The sequence below is a fragment of the Dicentrarchus labrax genome, unplaced genomic scaffold, assembly GCF_905237075.1.
Source record: "Dicentrarchus labrax unplaced genomic scaffold, dlabrax2021, whole genome shotgun sequence".
NCBI classification, from domain to species: Eukaryota; Metazoa; Chordata; class Actinopteri; family Moronidae; genus Dicentrarchus; species Dicentrarchus labrax.
Window position 1 is genome coordinate 13,053,933 of NW_026136715.1, and position 23,165 is coordinate 13,077,097.

Sequence of the window (23,165 nt, forward strand, 5' to 3'; positions counted from 1 at the left end):
CTTGGTCCTGCCGGCGCACACTGCGAGTGTGTGTGGTGGATATTGCTTGTCTGCCACAGTGCCACAGGATGTGGAAGAGAGTGTGTGTGTGTGTGTGTGTGTGTGTGTGTGTGTGTGTGTGTGTGTGTGTGTGTGCATGTGTGTGCCCACAGTGCATCAGGGCAGTGTGTTTCTGCATACATCCTGTGAGATAAACCTTCCTGGTTGAATAACAAAGGCTCATCCCTTGTTTTTATCAATCAATTGGGCAGAAAACGAAAGAATGTCTCCATATTTGTAGTTTTTATTGTTAAAGAATATAATTCTGAAGTGAAATATATAGCTAACCTATGGCATTGTTAGTAGTTGTTTTGTTTTAATATCTAGTAATAAATTGACATTTGTGATACTATAATGAATGAAGATTAATTTCCCCAGTAGAACAAGTTCTCCCAGAGAGCCACTGAGCAAATGTTTACTGTATTCTCATGTAAAGTATTTTATGTTATGACAAAAACATTCTTATAAAATGTGGTTTTGGTAATGGATATTTGTATTGTATCATAAAATGATCAGTTATCTTGAAATGAGCAGTGTGTCAGTTCTTGGTCCACAGCAACAGGACATGCAGCAGCTTGGGACACATGAGTGTATGACGCCCTCTGGGGTCAAACAGGTGTAATTACATGAGGACGCAACTGACCATTTTCAAAGTGTAGACACTTTCAACCCCTCTCAACCCAAATAATCCCTCCATCACTAGTCAGTTGTAAAGGATAATTAGATCTCGGTGCCTCATTTTATAAGGTCAAACCTAAAGGTTAAACCGGTGTGACTTTGTGATGCACTGCCACATTATCGACCTCATTCCCGCATCCTCCACTAAAATTAGAACCTGCCCTTTATTCTCACAATAGAAATAAACAAGCAGACATTTGAAGTTCATCACCTGCCTAATAGTCCAGTCTATAGGCTTCGGAAAACGACATAGCCTGGACTTCTCTCTGTGACATTTGTGTATATTGTAACAAAGTGGCTTCATTTGTCCTTTTCACCTGCTGCAAAACACAACTAAACTTTCTGTCAGACTGCAAATAGTTAAGTGACGGCGGGATGTCACCGCAACTCAAGTGGAGGCGGGTCGGATGGTCAGTCTCGGCACAACTCGGCGCTTTTAAACCGGTAATAGAAAAGCCCTGTTAGTGGAGCCTACTTCTGGGTATGGGTGTATAAAGGTGACAGGACACGCTTGATTCATAAAGATCTCAATACGGGAGCTGGCAGCGGACTGTAGTTTATCTGTCATCTAAAAGAAAACAAGACGAAACTCCTTGTGACGATTGCAACATCGCTTTCTTTTTCCACTGTAGCCTCGTGTCTCTGAGCCACAGACTGTAAGGAAATGAGATAAACCTAACGTTTCTTGTGATGAAAGTTCATTATGTTTGGAGGCAGACGTGTATGAATGGACTAAAAGTCTTTGGCCTATGACAGGTAGGTAAAACTGTTGATTGAAGGTACATAAGGATGGACGAGGCCCTGCTGTTTATAGGATATATAGGTTTATAGGTTTTCTTTTATAACATTCGCCTCTTTAAGACTATAAGAAAAAAAAACAGTAATGTAATATGTTTCTAAATAACAATAATGATTGTAATATTAGGATGTTATTGCTGTTGCCACTGTTGTTATTTGTATTGTAGGAATTTCCCAGTTTACAGTAACGAGCGATGACGTCACCACACCCAGTGCAACTGAAACTATTGAGACTTTACTGTTAGACCAAAGAGGAGTGTTTGTGCGAAGGACGAGGGCAGAGCAGAGTCTCCAGTTTCCCTGAAGAGTGGACAGTCTAAAGAGATTCTTCTTGCGTTCACTGATGAACTTGTGTGTTGGATGTTTTCTTTCCACATGGATGCTGTAGTGCAAACATTCCTCATTTGTGTGCTTCTGACTTTCCTGTTAGACCAAAGATGAGCGTTTCTGGGAAGGACGATGAGGGCAGAGCAGAGTTTGCAGTATCCAGCTGTCTCTCTCTGAAGAGTGATCAGTCCAAAGAGAGTCCTCTTGCCTTCAGTAATGAACCTGGATTACTTGACACAAAGTAAGAGTTCTTCTTATTCTCTTAATAATCTCTCTTAATCTTCTTGAATGAATCCAGCAACTCTTCATGTACTGTATGTTTCCTTTCAACTACTCTCAAACATTTCCTGTAATGTCCCCCTTTGGAAAAAAAACCTTTCATGCCCCACCCACCTGCAAACCAATTTTTGACATAAGCAATAATATTGAGTTAATGTTAAAGAGTTCGGTCTAGACCTGCTCCATTTGAAAAGTGTCCTGAGATAACTTCTGTTATGAATTGGCGCTATACAAATAAAATTGAATTGAATTGAATTGAATTGAGTAACTAAATGAGCCAAACTCAGTGTTATTTTTATTGAAAGTGCCAATTCACAACAGCTGTGACCACATATGTACATGCATGTGTTCATGCATTCACACACACATAATTTCTCAAATGCTCAGCCTCATAGATAGAAAGTTGTAGTTGCTAGGGTGGGCACAGCAATGCGAATCAATGAACTGATGAATCAATTGGCACGACCAGTTAATTAGCTGTCTGTGAATCCGCTTTGAAGTTACAAGCCCTTTTGTGACAGGCCACTCCCATTGCCACGCTGCCTTTAGCCAATTGGCATGAACGCAAGCACACACATACATTCATGCCAATTTTCAGGCTCCTTGGGCAAAAACTGTGGACGCTAAAAGGTGGGAAAATTTTTTAGTGGACTGACTAACCGGTAGAGCTGCTGGAAGGAGCTAAAAACCTTCGAGGAACATGTTCTGCATGTTTCTCTTCACCCTACCATGGATGCTGTTGTACAAACAGTCCTCAGTGTATGTTAAAACACTGTTCTAGTTGGTCCTCATTGTGTGTTTCTGACTTTCCTGTTAGACCAAAGACAGTTGTACAGTTAATACTGGCTCTAAAACTTTTTCTGTCATGCCAACCTTTTGTGAGAAACACCTTTTCATGTCATCACATTTCATAATATTGAGGACATTTGTAACAACACAATCCAAACTGCATGTTATTTTTTATTGAAAAAACAACGAGGGCAGAGCAGAGTTTGCTGCATCCAGTTGTCTCTCTCTGAAGAGTGACCAGTCCAAAGAGAGTCCTCTTATCTTCAGTAATGAACCTGGACTGCTTGACACAAAGTTAAGAGTTCTTCTTTTTCTCATAACCTTGTGGAATCAAGCAGTGCTTTATGCTTCATTCCTTTCAACTGGCTACTGTCACATCACATCACATTACAATAGAGTATAGACTCGTATTCACATATAAAAAGTCAAAGTTTGTTTAGTGTGACATACATGAAAACACACACACACACACACACACACACACACACACACACACACACACACACAAATTAAAGATCAAAGTGACATGCATTCTCTCTCTCTTCAAACTCTGTCTGCCTCTGTCCACAATTCCCCAATGCTAACTCATTGGCAATGGAAGTGTGTCTTAGAAAGGACAGGAAGAGAGAAACTGTGCATTTACAGCAGTGGTGCTGACAACTTCAATTTACATCATTATTACAGTTTTTCTCAATTGTTTACACACAAATACTGATACTTGAGACACAGTGACCACAACATGTAACTCATGCACCAACCCCCTGAACCAATTCTGCTAAACTACATGCACAATTCCTGCTCAAATTGCAGTTCTAAAACACACTTTTTTCAAAACACTACATACAATTCTCTGCATTTGACACAATTTCCATGAAGGAAATATCTTGTTTTCACAAGGAACACACTGTCATTCAAAATTCTAAAGTTAATTGCCCTACTATGCACACTGTCTCATCACATGGGCAAACACCTGTCACACAGTTTTACAATTAGCAATCAGAGCTTTAGCATAAAAGGGCAACAGGTTAGGGTTAGATATAGCAGTTGATGCTTTTCATGACTGGATTCGCAATGCTAGGCGATATTTCCCCCGCTGCTTGTCCAGGGAAAACATTGCTTGTGATGTGGATGAGGTGCTATGGCCAGACCGAAACAGAAGAGAGGATGCAGCATAGAATTTTTAAATATTTTTTTTTACTGTAACTGTATACAGTAAATTCTTCTGTTGTTTTGTATGTAGACCACTGTATGTGCAAATTTATGTTGGTTGGGATGTAGACTGTGTACATTGTTTTTGTGGGAAAACTAAAATATATTTGTTACCGTGTATTTGTGTGTTCTGAGTATAAAAACAATATTCTCAAATATTTTACAACACACTTATGTATGTACTGTCTGTAGTAAGTGTAACACTGAACAAAAAAAAGGCCTAAGTCATTATGATGAATGGAGAAGAAGTGTTTCCATTCATCATAGTGTTTTACATTAAGCATATCAGTGTTCAACTGGCTCTTATAAATGTCTATTCATATGATGGTTTGTGTGTTTCATTTGAAAACAAAATACCATTTTGAGAAGAAATAACATTGTTGAATGTAAAGTTTCATTTTGCAGGAGAATTGAGGCCCATTGTGTGTGTGTTTTTTGATTTGTGTGTAGAGTTCTGAGAGTGTGAGGTATGCTTTCAGAAAATGTGTGTAAACAATCAAGAAGAACTGTAATGAACTGTTGTATCATGGAGGTAGGCATCATTGTCAAAGATATGGCATGAATAATATAATTTTAAGCAAAAAATGAATGCACCACCAATCTTTTTTTTTTTTTAAGTTATTTTTTTGGCCTTTTGTTGGCTTTATTTTTATAGAGACAGCTGTAGATTGACAGGAAAGGTGGGTGGAGAGGGAGGGGATGACACGCAGCAAAGGGCCGCAGGTCAGATTCAAACCTGGGCCGCTGCAGCAACATATGGGTCGCCAGCTCTACCGACTGAGCTAACCGGGTGCCCTGCACCACCAATTTTGTCAGAACTAATTACTGTATCAATAATCCATTATGTCTGAGACATACAAGACAAAGTGTATAATTGCGCCTTCAGTTTCTCCCGTCAGCGTCAGACTAGATCAAGAGGATTAAGGGAAACCCTTCACAGGCATAACTGAATATAAAGATTACTTTAACTGCTCCGCTGCATCTTATTTGTATTTTAATTGCTGTGATAATCTGATACTAGTAAGTGGATATATTAAGAACTAAATCCACTCAGGTTATACCATGTGCTGCTTTTACTGAGCACTGGCATTTATATTTATTCATGATGATCGATATGGTGAAGTGTTTATTATTCTACCTAGCACTGGCAAAATATTTTTGTTAATAACTATAAAATAACTATCTTCACAGAGAGAGGAAAAGGACTAGTGATGTTATCAAGGACCAGCTGTCATGCTGTGATTTGTGCCATGGCGTCCTGTGGGATCTAGGGTCTACCAGCTGTGGACACCGCTTCTGCAGGCAATGCAGTGACGCATACTGGGAAGAATGTAAATCAAGAGATTTATCATGTCCTCAGTGTGGAAAAAGAACCAGAAGAAGTCTGCCGACACCCAGACACGACAGCACTGAACCAAGTAAGTGTATTCTGTTTCTAAAACAAACAAAACAAAAGTGTGTTGTGTCTTCAAACTAAAAAAAAACTGTGTTGCAGCTAGTCATTTTTTTTGCATAAAATGATGTCAGGCAGGTGAAAGGGCAAGAGGAAGTTGATGGATCACCTGTAGAGTCTTGTGACTGGACAGGTGGAAAAGTCTGAAGGCATCTGGTGTACAGGTAGAGGCAAGTAAAGGGTCTGGGGAAGTAGGAATGTGGCTGAAAGTAGGGATAGAGAGGGACAACAGGCAGGAATAAACACAACTGAGGCACTGGAGGAGACATTGTGACATCGACTTTACCCTCAAGGTTACTCAAAGACTGAACTTCTGATTCTTTTTAGGAGGTTAAGTGTATGTATTTACATGATTTTTAAATTATTTTTCTGCTTACATTCTTTCAGTTACTGACAGTCTGCAAGAAGTCTTAGACAGACATAAGATTTGTCTCAGAAAAAGATGTGAATTTGCAATAGAAGGAACTGCTGAAACCGGACCTCAAACTCGCCTGAATAGGATCTACACTGAGCTTTACATCACTGAAGGACCGTGTGAAGGAGTTAATATCCAACACGAAGTGTGGCAACTTGAGACAATATCCAAAATGGAGACTGTGCGTGACACTCCAATCAAATGCCATGACATCTTTAAGGTCTTACCAGGCCAAACAAAGTTAATTAGAGTGGTTATGACAAATGGCATTGCTGGCATCGGAAAAACCTTCTCAGTGCAGAAGTTTACTCTTGACTGGGCTGAGGGCCTGGAAAATCAAGATATCAGCCTGGTGATTATGCTTTCGTTCCGGGAGCTGAACTTGATCAAAGAAGAGCAGTACAGTCTTCTGAAGCTGCTTCACGATTTTCATCCAACACTGCACATGGTCACAGCAGAAAGGCTCACTCTCTGTAAAGTTTTGTTCATCTTTGACGGCCTGGATGAAAGCAGACTTTTGTTGGATTTCCAAAACAGTGAAGTTATGTCTGATGTCACACAGACATCATCAGTGAACTTGTTGTTGACAAACCTCATCAAGGGGAATCTGCTTCCCTCAGCTCTCCTTTGGATAACTTCCAGACCTGCAGCAGCCACTCAGATCCCTCCTTCATATGTTGACAGGATAACAGAAGTACGTGGATTTACTGAAACTCAGAAGGAGGAGTACTTCAGGAGAAGATTCAATGATGAGTTGATGCCTGGCCAAATTATCTCACACATCAAGGCATCCAGGAGCCTCTACATTATGTGTCACATCCCAGTTTTCTGTTGGATCACAGCTACAGTTCTGGAGGGCATGTTGAGTACAGAGAAAAAAGAGCTTCCCAAGACTTTGACTGAGATGTACTCACACTTTCTGCTGGTTCAGGCCAAGAGGAAGACACAGAAGTATGATCAGGGACATGACATGATCCCACAGGAGCTGATGCAGACTGACAGGGAAGTCTTCCTGAAGTTAGGGAGACTTGCATTCGAACATCTGGAAAAAGGAAACATCATGTTCTACAAAGAAGACTTGGAGCGATGTGGTCTTGATGTCAGTGAAGCCTTAGTTTTCTCAGGACTGTGCACAGAGATTTTCAAAAGAGAGTGTGTACTCTTTCAGAAAATGATTTACTGCTTTGTTCATTTAAGTATTCAGGAGTTTCTCGCTGCTGTCTACATGATTCACTGTTACCTGAATAAGAACATAGAAGTTCTGGCAACTTTCTTGGGAGAAGACTGGGATGGACAAACCAGTGACCCAGGTCTGGATAACTTCCTCAGTAAAGTTGTGGACAAATCTCTGAGCAGTGGAAATGGGCACCTGGACCTCTTTGTTCGCTTCCTTCATGGCCTGTTATTGGAGTCCAACCATCGTCTCTTAGGAGATCTGTTGGGCTGGACAGCAAGCAGTCCAGAGAGCATCCAGAGAGCAATAAACAACCTCAAGAAGATGAACGCTTATGATATCTCTCCTGACAGAAGCATCAACATCTTCCACTGTTTGATGGAGATGAACGACCATTCAGTGCATCAGGAGATCCAAGAGTACCTGCAGTCAGACAACAGATCAGAGAAGAAGCTTACTAAGACCCATTGCTCAGCCCTTGCCTACATACTGCAGATGTCAGAAGAGGTTCTAGAGGTGTTGGACATGAAGAAGTACAACTCATCAATTGATGGAAGACGGAGATTGCTCCCAGCTGTGAGAAACTGCAGAGAAGCTCGGTAAGTCCAGATGTGAATATCAGTAGTGTAAAGCTACCTGTACACCTTTTGCCATTTTTGTTATAGTAAAGATATTCATGTTCTCATACAGCATACAATTTTAATTTGCTTAATATATTGACTTCGGTGAACTGTGTGGTACAAATTTGAAAAGGCTAGTAGACCCTTGCATTTTCATCACATGTTGGTCATTTAATAATTTGCAACTCTGTTATGATTGGCTAAATATAACCAAAAGTTTACCTCTAGCTGTGTGTCTAGATTGCTTGCTTACAAATTCGACTGTGCATTAAATCCTGTGTGCAGACTCTCTTGTTGTGGACTCTCTGAGTGGCATTGTGAGGTTCTGTCTTCAGCTCTGATGTCCAACCCCTCCCATCTACTAAAGTTGGACCTGAGTGAAAATGACTATCTGATGGATTCAGGAGTGAAGCTGCTGTCTGTTGGACTGGGGAGTCCAAACTGTAGGTTGGAGAGTCTAAGGTCAGAAAACTTTCAGAAAGCTCTTTACTCTTTATTTTTCTTCAAGTAATCATATTCACTTTATGAGGAGGAGAGCATCGAGATTTGTTTCAATGGAGCTTGAACCCCATGCTTTTTTCTGCTTGTAGCAGCAGAAATACTGAACGGCTATTTGTCTGTTATTATAAGTAGCTGTACCTGTTGATTAAAGCATAGCAATGTTGAGCTACAGGTTTAAACCCAAACCCAGTCTGATTTAAGTATGTGTTTTATATATGTGCTTAATCATATTTTTCAGATTGAAGAGCTGCAGTTTGTCAGACAGTTGTTGTGATTATCTGGCATCAGCTCTGAAGTCCACCTCTTCCCGTCTGCGAGAGCTGGACCTAAGTAACAACAACTATCTTAAGGATTCAGGGCTGAAGCTACTGTCTACTGGACTTAAGAGTCCACACTGTAGACTGGAGACTCTGAGGTTAGACATTTTATTGACTCTGTGCAGAGATTAATTATATATTATTACTGTTGTTTCAAACTGTGGCAACTTCAGTACTGGTATCTTTTTTAAGCTGGCACTCTGTTGGATTTAGGTGTTTTGAGTTGAGCATGCAAGATTATAGAATTTTATATTTAAAACATCTCTAATTAGATAATGAAACAGTAGGTTAGAGAAAGTGTATTAAAAACTGTTGCCTTCAATAGCTACATTCTTTATACTTCTTTATCTAGACTAAGTTCCTGCCGGCTGTCAGAGAGCGGCTGTGCACATCTGGCCTCAGCTCTGAAGTCCAACCCCTCCCATATGAGAGAGCTAGATGTCAGTAAAAACAAACTGAAGGATCTGGGAGTAAATCTACTGTCTGCTGCAATGGAGAGTCCTCAATGTAGACTGACAACTCTGAGGTGAGTCCACACCCATAGATAATACATCTTTTAATGAGAAAACTTTTTTTTTTGGTGACTGAAAGATAATGTAATAATAAAAAGAAAGGACAAGTTCTATTTCTCATAAACTTTGTCTAACAGGCTCTATAGGCTTTTACACTGTGTTTTTTTGAGCAGTAAAATGAAATGTTAGTACAAGTAGTAGTTATCAATCTCCAGATCAGTTCTGCAGACTGTTAGACATGTTTCTCACCTCAGGTATTAGCACCTTCACCTCCCCCTACATGGAGAGTGATGGAGCACTGCGCTATTTCTTTCCAGTGATTATCTCCCTACAGGTGGTCACAGATGAGCACTGCCATATTACAAGTTTCGCTTGCCTGAAAGTGTGTGTGGGTCCTCATATTACTCTGATTCACCATTTTCAGTACTGTCGGCAGTCAACGTGTTAAAGGGTTTATGTCTGTGAAAGATAGAACAATAGATACCTCGAGCAGACTTCTAGTAACCTTTCAGACCAGGAGTTATGACTTTAAGAATGCCAGGTTGAGGTAAGACCACCATTTAGACAGGCAATACTCTAGGGAATTGTTGACCCTATCCTGACCACATGCAAAACTTGCGCTGTGAGTAATAACGATCTGCAGGATTCAGGAGTGAAACTGCTGTGTGCAGGATTGGAGAGTCCACATTGTAGACTTGAAGCTCTGAGGTCAGTCATTGTGTTTTCAGTTTTACAATAACATAAATATTAAATCAATATCACACTGACAATAATTTGGATGCATCTGTATAATGATAATAGTATTGTGATCCAGACTGACTAACCTAATGCCATGAACAATTCTTAACACACATTGAATACTGCATAGCATTGTTGTGCTAAAGGGATGAATGTAATTATTAATTTCACTCTCAAGTTACTAATTCTTCAACATGTTGTCATTATTATTAACCTCTTGAACTCTTGATTACAATTGTTCCTCTTAAATTTAACCATATGTCCATAAATAAATTCAAAGATCAAAACTGGCTTTAGACTTTTAGACGTTTCTTGTAGTCTGCATACCACTTTTACAGCAAACAGGATTTAGTAATTGTATTGTTTCTAAATCTGTATACTGTAACTGCGGTACACACGATGCACTATGTAAGTTAGAGAAAGCATCAACTGAATCTCCGTACTTTATTCCGACTTTTCTCATTAAGTTCAGATACCTGAATGGTAGAGCCATTTCTATTAGATGCACATAAAATCAGAAGGGACCTCAGTGCCTCACAGACATGGAAATATGTAACCATGGTGCACGGTGTAAAGGTAACAGCGGAACCCCTCAGCCATAAACTCGGTTTAGCAGAGAAGCCTTGTCATGTTCAACTCAACGAGAAAGCAAATTAATATAATGAAATAGAAATATAAATTAATTTAAATAACAAAGTCAAGTCTTAAAAGATCAAAACAGTCTTTAGCTGCTTTAATTTAAAGGTGTCCGCAGTGTCTAGAAATTGTAATGTTTTGGAGCCGCAACCTCAAATGTCTTGTGGAGTGAGGAACCAGGGGACCTTAGGGACATACTCATGATATAGGGCTGCAGTATAATCATTAATGTATCAACAGAATTTGAAAGCCATAGCTTGTCAGAGTAGAGTAGATTTTAACTCATATTTAAATATGTTGAGAATTTAGCCAGATACACTGTATGTATTTGGTATCTTTGGAACTCTTGGTATCTTCTTTCAGATAAGGCTCTGAGATTTATAATAGTACTTGGCTGTACAACACGTATTGTGAAGGTGAACCTGTAATTTCATGATAGACGAGGACATTTTGTGCCGTTTCTGAATGTTTTGAACCTGGATTCCTGTTTTTTTTTTTTCAGTTTAATTTTGAACATGAAATGTTTATAAATTCTAAACTCTAAATACATTACTACTTTATTCTTTTATTCAGATTGAGGGGATGCTGGTTGTCAGAGAGTTGCTGTGCTTCTCTGGCCTCAGCTTTAATGTCAATCCCCTCCAGCTTGAGAGAGCTTGACCTAAGTGAAAATGATCTACAGGATTCAGGAGTGAAGATGTTGTCTGCTGGATTTGAGAGTCCGCATTGTAGACTAGATACTCTGAGGTAAGGAATCTCTTTTTCCTCTAATTGAACCTGAGAATGTTTGTTCAAGAATTATCTTTTTGGGGAACAAGAAGGAGAAGTGCTGTGGTGGATTATGTAGTTAGAAATGTTTTTTTATTTAGAGTAGTTTGTGAATGATGCTGGCACTCAGTGCTTCTGCAATTTCTTGACATGATGACTTGCATTTTAGCTGCTTGTCTGTGTTAAATAAAGTCTTCCTGACTTCTCTGTTGTCCTACATGAATATATTTATTAATCTGGGGGTAATAAAACAATATTGGGGGTATGAAATATTGACTGATAGACTTCACTGACATAGTAGTTGTACTTAATGTCACAAAAATGGGAAAGTACCATCATATAGTACAACTCCTCTAATCTCTGCAGGTTGAAGAGCTGTCGGGTCACAGATGAAGGCTGTGCTTTTCTGGTGTCAGCTCTGCAATCCAACCCATCCTATCTGCGTGAGCTGGACCTAAGTAAAAACAACCTGCAGGAATCCAGAGTGAATCTGCTGTCTGATGTCCTAGAGAGTCCACATTTTAAACTGGAGACTCTCAGGTCAGTAGCTGGTTTGAGTCAGTCTATATTAGTTTCAGTAGTATTTTGCAAAACCAAGTAGGATGCAAACTAAAGAGTCTGCATGGCCTTTTAAACCTCCACCTTTTTAAATGGCTGCTTTGCACAGTGAACATCTGATGATGACTTTAGGATTGCTCAAAATGCAGAGAAAGAAACAACACTCAATCAGGCCAGAATTTAATGTGATGATGTGTATGATTTAACCTGTAGATGATTTTTGTTTATCCCTATCAGAATGGAAGAAATGGAGTAAACCTGGAATGTGTCACTGGCCATGATGTGTTGCTGACTCTGGGGCTGCCATGATCATCATATCACTGCAATACAATCAGAGATAGGACAAAGCTCCTACCATAGGAGTCATTTCTATTTACACTTTTGTTAGGAATGAATCAGAAAACACATTTCAAACTGTCACTAAGACTAAGTTGATTTTCTTTTTCTTTTTTATTATTAAATATGAATTTTGAATAAAACATCTTTGTATGTTATGGGTGCAATTATATTCCAGTACAGTTGCTGTGATGTTTTGTTGATTTTAAGATAAAGATTGCTGAAATGTTTTAAAATGTATATAGTCATCTTATTGAACTGCTGTCAGTGCATATAACTGTTATTGTAGTTAGTTAAAAATTTTCCAGGATGTTTAAATTATTTTATTGATGCCAGTGTGGAAAAAATCTGCATAACTTGTTTTTGAATAAGGAAGTTACAGATAACAGAGTGACAATAAATGTGTGCAGTACAATAACTTACATTTATTACATTTTATTAATTTATTTTTAAGTGCATAAAACATCTCAGTTTTTATGGCATATTAAACCCATGACCTTCCCACTCCAACAAACAGCTGAAAAAACAATCTAACCCTCAGTCATCATTCTTGTCCTTATATCCAGCACACTGCAATTCATTATTCACTTGCCTAAACGCCAGGCTGGCAATTATATGTAGAATTGAATATAAACATTATGGCACTATCAGGCGCTGCATGATGAAGCCCTTCAGGATTAAAAGGACCAGTGTGTAGGATTTAGTGGCATCTAGTGGTGAAGCTCCCTCCCTTCATCCTGCAACAAGCCAACTGGAGTTTAACCCTAATGAAGATGCAAATAATATGATACTCAGTTTCTGCCAATAGATCCTCCTCAGTGTTACACCCTGGAGGTTTTACCCGCTGTAATCATTTCTCCTGTTCATACTAGTGATGAAAATATCCCCCACTAAGATGCATTAAGTGACAGGGAACAAAATCCAGTCCTCATTTTGTGCAAAAATAAACTCCAGAGTTGATCAGAAGTTAACATTAGGATTTAGTAGACAAATCATGTGAATATCTTCCAAAGTTATTGTCTTTTTAGTACAAAATTCACTTTTTGTAACACAACAACTACTTCATGCTAAAATTATTTAAGTTATGTTTTTGAAGATTTCCACATGTTAAGATCCAATTTGTATTTTCATATTACAATAACAAGCCACACAAGGAAATCCAAGTATTCTCAATTAGGACAAATCTTTTGTGTCTAGTGGAATTATGTATGTACTTGAATGCCTCTGTAAACTTGTATGTGCCACAAACAGAGCAGTAACTGAAAACTTGAATGTCACAACACAAAAGTGCTAACTTCCCCCCTAGACAAAATATTTTCCCGAAACATCTCTGGTCTAAACAGACTGCATGCTTCCCTCTGGTGTTCAACAAGTTGAATTACAGGAGGACACTACTGAGAAAGAGTGTTTTATTTCGACAGTTTTCAACCCTTAACAAGAGGAGTAACATTTACACAATCTTCTCAAACCCTTTAGTACCCACTTTACATTCTTTCAAAAATATTTTTTATACAGATCAAGTGAAAACAGCTATGAGGCAAGCTGGATGAGGCTGCATCACATTTTGGTAAGAGTAGTGTTTCACAAAACACTTTAAATAGTATCCAAAATAGCCTTTAAATTGTTACAGATCTATATCTATAACAAACAGGGATAAATCTGAGGTACTCACTGTAAGAACAATAAATAAAGTCACCCCAAACACCTCTGAAAAATAAATACATTCAAAGTAAGTTCACAACAAATTTCTAAACAATCCCACAACTAAAAACAAATGTTAAATGTCACAAACGGACTGCAGATATGATATACTTATTTTAAAAGCCAGATAAAAGAAACACATCAGCCGTAAAAAAAAAACCACCCTGAAATATAGTGAGCACATGTTTAGGGTACAACATTTTGACTGACCATGATTTATTGTTTATAATGTGAATACATGATAGTAAGCTACTGCATAGACATGGTATTAAACAATAAATCAACTTAAAAATGTGACACTTGCAGCTCCAAATGGAAAGGGGAGTCTAAAATAAAACCAGATTAAAAATGATCACACTAAAACAAAAATATGTGTACTGAAGAGGAACCATGTCTGTAAAAACCCTGCGTGCAGGCCCTGAATATGCATTCATGAATCCTCCTTATTGAAACAATTAAATTATTTCCTTTTTGTGTAAAAAATTTGGATTTCAAATATTGATTTTAAACTTTGCTGTGCTCATCAACAAACTCACCTCATACAAAAATATAAATTTCACTCAACACTGTCTCATCTACCAAATGTGTAACAGAGGGGTCGTCTGCTCTCTTCCTCTCATTTAAAAAAGCCGTATTTTGGCTTTCTTTTGTCCGTTTACACAAGCATAGTTTGCTTCTCTGGAGCAGCCACCTTCACCATCCTCGCCTTCATTGTTGTTCGACCAGCTTGCTTTCAGAGGCGTCAACTCAGGTGCTATTATGTCTCCATCCTGGGTGAAAAGAAATCAGAGTGTATCATTACTGACGCACAACATTGCAGTAACTCCCAATCCTAACTCAGCGAGTGATCCTGGGGCTCTGTAGCATAATTCTTCCTTTGCGGCCCAACAATGTTTTGTGGACTGGAGGAGGAATAACAACGAAATGCTAAAATCAGGTTATGATTTTGTTACTGCCTTACATAGCTACACAGTGCTCTACGTTTACTATTCCATTTCTTTTCCGTTCTAAAAAGTCCCTCCAGTTTTGGATGAAGACAAAGTGCCTACCCCATGTTTAACGGTCAACACTGTTACTGCGATGGATTGTACAATTCTTTACAGTGTAGCAGTTAAATATTACCTGAGGCTTTGAAAAGTTCTTGTCCATGCACCACTGGACGAAGTGCTTCTTTGCTGCGTCCAGACTCCTCTCATCTGTCTTCTTGCAGTAGACCCTGATCAGCTGCTCAGCAAACTGCTCTGGAAGAAGTTTAGACACCTGACAAGAATGACAGCAGCACAGAGTAAATTTTGAGGCAGTGACAAACAGCTTCTACAAGTTAAGAAGAAAATGCACGTGAGGCAAAAACAGCAATTTGTGAGAAGCTCATGCAAAGACCGATAAAGAAATTCTGTGGTCATTAGAATCAGACTCAGAAATACTTTAATAATCCCAGGGGAAATTACTTAAATCTAAAAAGTCTTCAGTTCTGACCTGGTTCTTGCGAATCTGGATGGCTGTGTTTGGGTTGTTCTTGCAATAGAAACGCACATTGTTGATGGGGTTCTTCTCCTTCATCCCATAGTCCATAGAAATTACCTAAAAAAGGAGAGAGAGGATTTTTAGATCCAGTGTAAAAAAAAAAACACAGAAGGGAAAGGCATTCGCTTAAAATGGAGTAATAAAAATACAAAAATAAGATTTTGTTGCTACGAGCCAAAGGTATTACATTTTAAGTAATTAGATTAAAAACTCACATTAACTATAAAGTCCTCTGGCTGCAGACTGACATCCTGGGTGCCACTCTGAGGGATGGTTTGGGCCAAATCTTCTTCCCAGGAGCGAATCTTCTCCTTATAGAGGAGAGAGAGCAAGAAGTGGAAGAGTCAACTTATTTCATCGTAGCAGGGACATTAGATGTGAGTGGTATCATATCCTCATATAATACAAATATATATAATTACATTGAATTCTGGGCACAATGTGCATGCAGGCATCTAATCTTTCTATTTACCAAAATATCCTGGATTTTTGTATAATGATCTATAATGACTATTGATATAATACATTTGTCGTTTAAATAAATTACCAAGCAAAACCGCCAAACATTTGGTGGTTCCGGCTTTGCAAAAGTCAGGATATAATGCTTTTTATATAAAAGTGAACTGAACATGATTGAGTTAATCAGACAAAACAAGCAATTTGAAGACATCACCAAAAGGGCCTTTTCCCCCATATTCTGACAGTCTTTATACTTGACAATTAATTGATTGCTAAAAAAAATATTAAAGATAAAATATTACACTACATGACAACTCAAAAGCATCTTTGAATACATAAAAAAACCCCAACAAAAACTATTAGCAACTCATCAACTAATACGAATATGGATATTGTGACAAGCCGAGAGCCTTACAATATAACCATACAAAGACCCAAACACACACACCTGGGTGACGTTGATGGTTTGATCTGCCTGGGTTTGGCCCAAACACTTATAGAGGCGTCGACAGACGATGTTACGCAGGATCTGCCTTGCCTCAGTCAGCTCGGGGGAGGAGGAGTTCAGTATTTGTTCAAACACATAATCTGCAGGACAAATAGAAAATAAGTAGGGGACAGGTCAATTAAAGCGAACCTTTGCTGGTTTTTTAAACACCATTTACTGTGTAAATAATTACTAGATACTCATAAAACAGAACTTTAAATCACCTCAATACAAAGAAATGTCATAAAAAGAGAGTATGGTAAAAAACAGTGGGTGACATGCTGTCGTGACCTGGTGTTTCCTGATCTGCTGAGAGCTGACACAGATCCTCTCCACAGATCCTGAGTGTAGGTTGAGGTGGGGGTGGGGGTGTGTGTAAGTGACTGTTTGATGTCGGAGTGGGTGACCGGTGCTAATGTGGGCTTATCAAACCTACAGTATAACACATTCAGATTGTCAGCCAGTTCTCCACAGTATGGGGGGATGGTTTCCTGTCGTTTGTGATGTCCTTCAGGCTTCCACACAGACAGCAGGTCGTTGGCTATCTTATTAGTATAGCTCTGTAGCTGTTGCTTCTTATTTCTCCTTTGTCAGTGCGTTTCTGGTTGTTTACTTATTATTCAGGCCGTAGTTAGTAGTAGTGTTGTACGATATACTGACATGTGTTTCTAGTATTTGTCTGGGTAAAACATCAGAAACACATCTCAATATAATTACCAGACAACCTCAATACTAAACATTAGAGCCGGGCCAATATTATCACCTATTATTGTCCTATCATAGACATATTGGTATCAGCGTATCTGTTATCTGATATGCAGTGATATGGAAACCGTTTTTTCCGGTAAGCTATATAATGTTGTTTTGCTGCTTTTATGTTTTTATGTAAAGTGTCTTTGAGTATTTAGATAAATAAAATTTATTATTATTATTATTATTATTATTATTATTATTATAATGCAGAAATCCTTGTAGTTTTTATAGTACTGGTGTTTATATTCTCAGTGTTAATTTCTAGAATTGGTTGACAATACTATATGTTAAATTATTTAACTTAAATATTCTTTAATAAAGTCATTTGTTTAAGAAAGCAGTCTTCTTAGTACCTTCGCAAAGACATATCGGGGCAAAATCTTTTTTCATTCTCAAAACATTCGGCCACCATAAAAGTAATTTTTCTCCTCTAAAATCAAATAAACATAATTTAATTAATACCTATCTGACAGTCAATCAAGTGAAATGAACATGATAATCTTTATTAAAGTACAATTTATGACTGAGCTATTGTTTTGTATTGGTATACCCACTAAACACACCCTTAAGAAGGGCTGAAAATATTTGGTGAATAAAACATTGTGTACTGGAGAAGAGTTGTGCGCCACATTTTCATTTTGATGGATGAAGAAAAAAAAAAAAAACCCAGAAACTGTATGACAGTATAAGTGGGCTAAAGCGATGGCAGTGCAAGTTCAAAAAAAAAAAAGCCTGTTTTTATTAGATCTAACAGATGGTGCAATTCTGCCTATCTTGCCTATATCCTCACAGCACACAGTGGTATCTACAGACCTGTCAGCTTGGTGTAGGCCTCCATGTCATCGATGGCTGTGGAGAGAGTGAACATCTTCCCTCCTGTGCCTTCAATCTTGATGTGCTTGTCTGCTTTTAGAAAGGCCTCTGTGATCCTGGATAATCATACCCAACATTACTATCACTTTTGAATACATTTTGCTGCAGACCAGACTAGAGATTGAATCATGAAGCAAAGACAACATGCTACATTAAAGTGATAAGCTACTCACATAGTCTCTATGATGCTGCCCACTTTGTGCTGGTAGGCTCTTCTGTGGAGACAGTTCCTTGTGTGGAACATGTCATACAAATTGCCCACCTCCTGTTAAAAGAATGACCAGTATTTTAGTTAGATCTAATCATCTAAACGGATTACGGTTTTAAAAGCTGATTAAAAAAAAGCACAAATAACAAAGTCAGCACCTTGTCTCTAGTGCAGATGTGCTTCTGCCCGTCCACCTCACACACCCTGGCAAACTTTAGGAAGCGGCGGTAGTCAAAGTTGTTCTGGATGCCCAGGTGGTAGCAGTCCCTGAGTAGAGAAGAAGAAATATGTGGAAGGATAGGAAATTAAACAAAAACTATATATAAAATATAAAATATCAATATTTAATATATGATTTGGAAAATTATTATGATGCAACAGATCAACAAGTCCTACCTGGCAAAGTAGTCCCACTTGTCCACATCAATGCCATTTCTTTTGTTGGCAACGATTTCATAGAGGAAGGACTTGTCTTCTGGACGGCCTTTATATGGCCACTGTGGAGATGACTGACAACAGAAGAAGAATTAGGACTCCAGGCTTTCAGCCGTTGTTATTTTTCTGCATTTAGATACATTGAAACAAAATTTGACCCATCCTATACACTAGGAGCCGTGGGCGCCTCAGGGAGCAACTTTGGATTCAGTGTCTTGCTCAAGGACACTTCAATGGATGGACATAGTGAGAATTTTAGTCAGAACTAGATACCTTCGGGCCAGCTGCATCAGTGACCAGTGGTCCAGCAATCTGTTCCTTGATGAAGTCCAGGTCATCGGGCAGCACCAGGCCGTGCTGCTCCATCACCGGCTTCAGGCCGTTGTCTTTCACCAGGTAGTCAAACATGGCCAGAGAGGCGGTCTCATGCTGCAAAAGAAACGGACCCACTCTATTAATATTAAAACACGAATGGCCACAATCTGAAAATGAAAGCACAGAGACGCATTACTCAAATAGAAAGCGCTTATCTCAGTTACAACATGACGGGACACAAACATGAAGACTCGTCTTATCTCTCCCATGTTTGTCCGACGGCCGGTTTGTGGTCATAACTTACATAAGGACCGTCGGCCTAGTAGCTCTTATCACTGATTCATTCTGAACGCCGCAATCCCTCAGTCAGGTCAGGTGACGATAACGGCTTTATACAGCAGCCCTGAATATCAGTAATTACAACTGCCTTAAAAAAAATCTGTTTATTGCTGTAACTTCACGTCATCAAAGCTTTATAACTATAAATAAACTAATTTAAAGAAAGGACGAAAGATGGGCAATCAATGTCCGTATAGTTGGTGCCAAGCATTGCGTTTAGTGGGTAGGTATTTGAAGACTACATCACCTATTAAGGAATTACAGTGATGTGAGGAGAGGATTTGTGTCTGATAGGTAGATCTTTCCAGCATACTTGCAGGTTAAAATCTATTGGACTCTACGTTAACTTCATTATTAGTAGATCATGTAACAGTCTGCACAGTCTGGGAGTTTGTGAGTAAGTAAGTGATAGCTCAAGGCCTTTTTCAGTTACTTCTCAAAAAAAAAAAAAAAAAAAAAAGCCAGCCCTCCCGCAAGACTACTTTTTCAGATAGTAGTTATTTTGGGTCAGTCTGACTTTTCCGGGTTGTTCCCATTTTTTCTGCCTCCTCTTTTGGGAATTGTTTGTTAAAGCAGCCACTAACTTATTTTAAGAGCACTGGAATGGGGGAGTCACGCTCTTTCCAAACCAAATAGTCAGTTTTGAGAGTTGTGTTCATACGAGCAAAGCTGAGATGCCCTTGAAACAGTTGTTCTTTGTGGTAGCTCAGTGCAGTTGATGTGCACGTCTGGGCTAGTGTGTTGTAGTTGTTTGAATCTCCTCGATGGCCAAATAGTTTTTTGATGAATCATAACAACCGTTTGGAAAATCTGCACAACAGAACTCGCCAGCGACACACAGACTGTTAGCTGGAGGAAGTCAGTCAGAAGACTGGAGGAGACTGCATCTAATGTTTTATTTGGACTCATTGGCTCTCCGTGTACAAGGACAAGAGATATAAATATAAATCACATAGTTTCTTACCTTCCAGGCAATTCCTGGACGCGCTTTGGGGATGAACATCCCATCAAACATATGGGAGAATGGCCCATGTCCTGGAAAGAGGGGGGGATGGATAAATAATGTCAGAATTTTACCCTTTATTCTTATCTGGAAAATAGAGGATAATAATCGTAAATAGTTTCTCTTCTACATTCATGCTCACACCCAGTGCCTAATATCTATTTTCCACCAAGACAGTTTGAGGTCTGGTTTGGAGCCTGTGCCTAATCTCAAACCAGTTTCGACAGCCTAAAAACCTGCTCTTGGCCAGGAAAACTGGTTCCAGTGAGGCACCAACACTGCAGGTCTAGAATCAGTGTTTTGTTTGTTTATAACTATAATGTTAAGTTTCGGGTCAGACTGATTGCTGATTGCTTGGCTAACGTAATTGACCAACAGCTACCTAACTAACGTAACCTTGGTAACGTGTAGTGACATCATGGCTTTAAGTTGGCTCTCTAGTTCGCAGAAAAGCAAAACCTGTTCTTAGAAAGTTCCCAAGTTGAACAAGCTAGAGAACTAGCATTAGTTTTGCGTTGGTGGAAACCGGTATAAGAAGTTCAAACCTCAAGTGTGAGGACCCGCGTACCACTCACCTAGGTCGTGGCACAGTCCAGCAATCTGCACACAAAGGATGTCTCTTCGAGAGATGAGGAGTTCTGGCTGCCTCTCGTTCAGAGCTTGTACCAGTCGTCCTGCCAAGTAACCCACCCTGTACCAGCACACAACAACACAACTAATTCATCACAAGTTATACAATGAAAACACCACAAAATATAGATTTTTTTGTATGTGGAAATAACAGTGTGATCATATCAATCAATCTTTTGGAACGGGAGGATTGCGATCAAAGTGCACGTCAATTATCATCACTTTCTTATCAACAGATTGCCACTTCAGCATGATAAAATACAGCATCTAATTAAATGATGACTGAGATTGTGTTAGTGAGCCAACTTTTATTGTACAACGGTTGTTGTAACTTTGGAGACTCAGAGTCTGGCCTCACCAATTAATGTTGGTCTATGAGCGCAAAAATATTACAACTTGAGTTTTATTGTGCCATCACTATGGTTTTACTGCTATATATGTGCGTTTAATAGCAAAGCAATGATGCCTCATGATACTAAATACAGACTAACATACCCTATGGAGTGTTCGAAGCGGTTGTGGGATGCTCCAGGAAAAACCAAGTATGTCCCTCCGAGCTGCTTGAGGTTTCGTAGTCTCTGGAACTGAGGCGTGTCAATGATTTTGATGAGAAGAGGGTGTAGCTCCACATGCCCGTGGATGGGGTCATTAAACACCTTGGCAGAAGACAGGAAACAAACACAAACAGACTCAGTTCATGGGCTCTAAGAACTAGTCTTTCTTCAGTTCATGGGCTCTAAGAACTAGTCTTTCTTCAGTTCATACCACGCAGTCTTCCCCTTTAACAACTGGTTTTCAAGCTTGTAAGCTTTGTCAGCTGAGTGCTGAGAACAAAGCTTAAGGACAACAATCGTTACATGCACCCTCATATCTTTTCCCACGTCCTTCCTGTTTATCCAACAAGTTCCTCTGCTTTATTCTATTATGTCTTTAATATCTCTATAGAGCCTTGAGAGTGTAGCACTGTGATACTACTGATACCTTATTTTGCTCTGTTTCCATCTGCCACAGCTTCCTGAGGCTGTGTAGGATCTGCAGACGGTCACCAAGGCACCTGGTTAGGATAAAAATGGAAAAAATGAAGTGAAACATTAGAGTAGCACAGGGTTATGAGGGCTTTGCCTTCTTTAACACTACCGTTAGTGGCTTCGGTCACATTTCCTCCTACCCCACAGTGTCCTAGGCCATTTTCGAGGAGACACTTACTTTACACCAATCTTCTCCAGATCGGCATCCTTGAGATATCGCAGCCCGACGCCTGTGATTTTCTGTGCTGGATAACAGAGGAAACATTAGATTCAGGGTTATAGGTGGTGTAGTGCAGGGTACAGACAGCTTCCTGTTTCCTAGGATGGCGAAGGCATGACATGAGTTTCCATGAGTGGATGGAGTAAGGACTAACAGATACTTCACTCAAAATGCACAATTTCATGTAGCTGCTTCACCTGTCTGTGAGCCAGTACAGACTGCATGAATCTGCTCCTCTTCTGTGGTTAATGTGAATTACATAATGACCCTTGCTGCCTGGATTAGAGCAGCAGAAGTTAAGAGACAATGTGCAAACACTTCAGGCTAAATATGCAAGAATAGGATGTTTGCTGGACCTCTTCTTCAGGCAAAACTACCCCACTGGGGTTGTATGTCACAACGCACACATGGTGGGGGGGCAGCAAGTTAGCGGTAGCCTAATAATAATAATAATAACTCTCAGCTGACTGTATTTAGACCAACAATGAGATGAAAACGGGTCTACTTTTGACATTTAACCTGAAAACCAACCTCTAAATGTGTCTTCCCATTCTCCTAGACCTTCTCTTCGCAGGTACCGACACGTTTCCTCCACTTCCCATCGCATGTAGTCCGAGTCCTGCAGCCGGACCACCGACACTCTTTTTTCCGGTGTTTTGAAGCGGTCATTATCGGACTCAACCGCCTCTAACGGTCGTTTTCGGTTATCCATGTTGGTGGTATTTTTTGGTTAATCGGAAGAGAAGAGAAACGCTGAACTCTAACCGGCAATGTCTCCGAGGTCGACTGCAACAGCTGATCGAGTAGCTCTGCACAGAAAAAGCAGAAGCGGCGAAAAAACCCCGGGTTTTGTTTCCAGACTGGTTGCGTCAAGCTGAACCGGAACGCAAACAACGTTTCCGGCTACAGTTTTCAAAATAAAAGTCGATTGAAACCAACTGTATTCGAAAGCCCAGTACTTAGTGCTGAATAGAATAAGGGGTTTTAGCATATATGATGACATGGGCTGGAAATCCTGGGGTCATGAGTTACCCGCCCTCCCA

The 23,165-nt window shown here is 39.5% G+C and overlaps 2 protein-coding genes across 10 annotated transcripts in view; one reads left to right on the forward strand and one right to left on the reverse strand.

Moving 5' to 3' along the window:
• The first annotated feature begins 929 nt into the window (after positions 1–929).
• Positions 930–12,565, forward strand: LOC127377616 (NACHT, LRR and PYD domains-containing protein 12). Of its 3 annotated transcripts, none has more exons than XM_051425686.1 (10): positions 930–1,161; positions 1,946–2,083; positions 5,311–5,537; positions 5,960–7,760; positions 8,067–8,243; positions 8,521–8,697; positions 8,952–9,125; positions 11,059–11,232; positions 11,620–11,793; positions 12,049–12,565. In XM_051425686.1, exons 2-10 carry the CDS (start codon positions 1,953–1,955, stop codon positions 12,065–12,067), a joined length of 3,054 nt encoding a protein of 1,017 aa, XP_051281646.1. In that variant the 5' UTR covers positions 930–1,161; positions 1,946–1,952; the 3' UTR covers positions 12,068–12,565. The 3 variants fall into 3 exon arrangements, with proteins under 3 accessions (XP_051281646.1, XP_051281644.1, XP_051281645.1); XM_051425684.1 differs by having other exon boundaries at positions 931–1,473; XM_051425685.1 differs by lacking the exon at positions 930–1,161 and having other exon boundaries at positions 1,501–2,083.
• A 974-nt stretch (positions 12,566–13,539) lies between these two features.
• Positions 13,540–23,165, reverse strand: part of LOC127377620 (deoxynucleoside triphosphate triphosphohydrolase SAMHD1) — a 71,335-nt gene continuing 61,709 nt past the window's right edge. For 6 of the 7 annotated variants that reach the window (XM_051425693.1, XM_051425696.1, XM_051425697.1 and 3 more), the window contains 13 exons: positions 21,370–21,458; positions 20,820–20,935; positions 20,206–20,276; positions 18,861–19,016; positions 18,549–18,661; positions 18,311–18,419; positions 18,118–18,209; positions 17,885–18,000; positions 16,280–16,419; positions 15,588–15,683; positions 15,325–15,429; positions 14,971–15,108; positions 13,540–14,618 (listed from right to left, as the gene is read on the reverse strand). In XM_051425693.1, the coding sequence (XP_051281653.1) occupies positions 14,469–14,618; positions 14,971–15,108; positions 15,325–15,429; positions 15,588–15,683; positions 16,280–16,419; positions 17,885–18,000; positions 18,118–18,209; positions 18,311–18,419; positions 18,549–18,661; positions 18,861–19,016; positions 20,206–20,276; positions 20,820–20,935; positions 21,370–21,458 (1,491 nt within the window). In that variant the 3' untranslated portion in view covers positions 13,540–14,468. Of the gene's footprint in view, positions 14,619–14,970; positions 15,109–15,324; positions 15,430–15,587; positions 15,684–16,279; positions 16,420–17,884; positions 18,001–18,117; positions 18,210–18,310; positions 18,420–18,548; positions 18,662–18,860; positions 19,017–20,205; positions 20,277–20,819; positions 20,936–21,369; positions 21,531–21,855; positions 21,929–22,080; positions 22,148–22,653; positions 22,984–23,165 lie in introns of those variants that run through there. The other variant, XM_051425691.1, reaches the window with a different exon arrangement.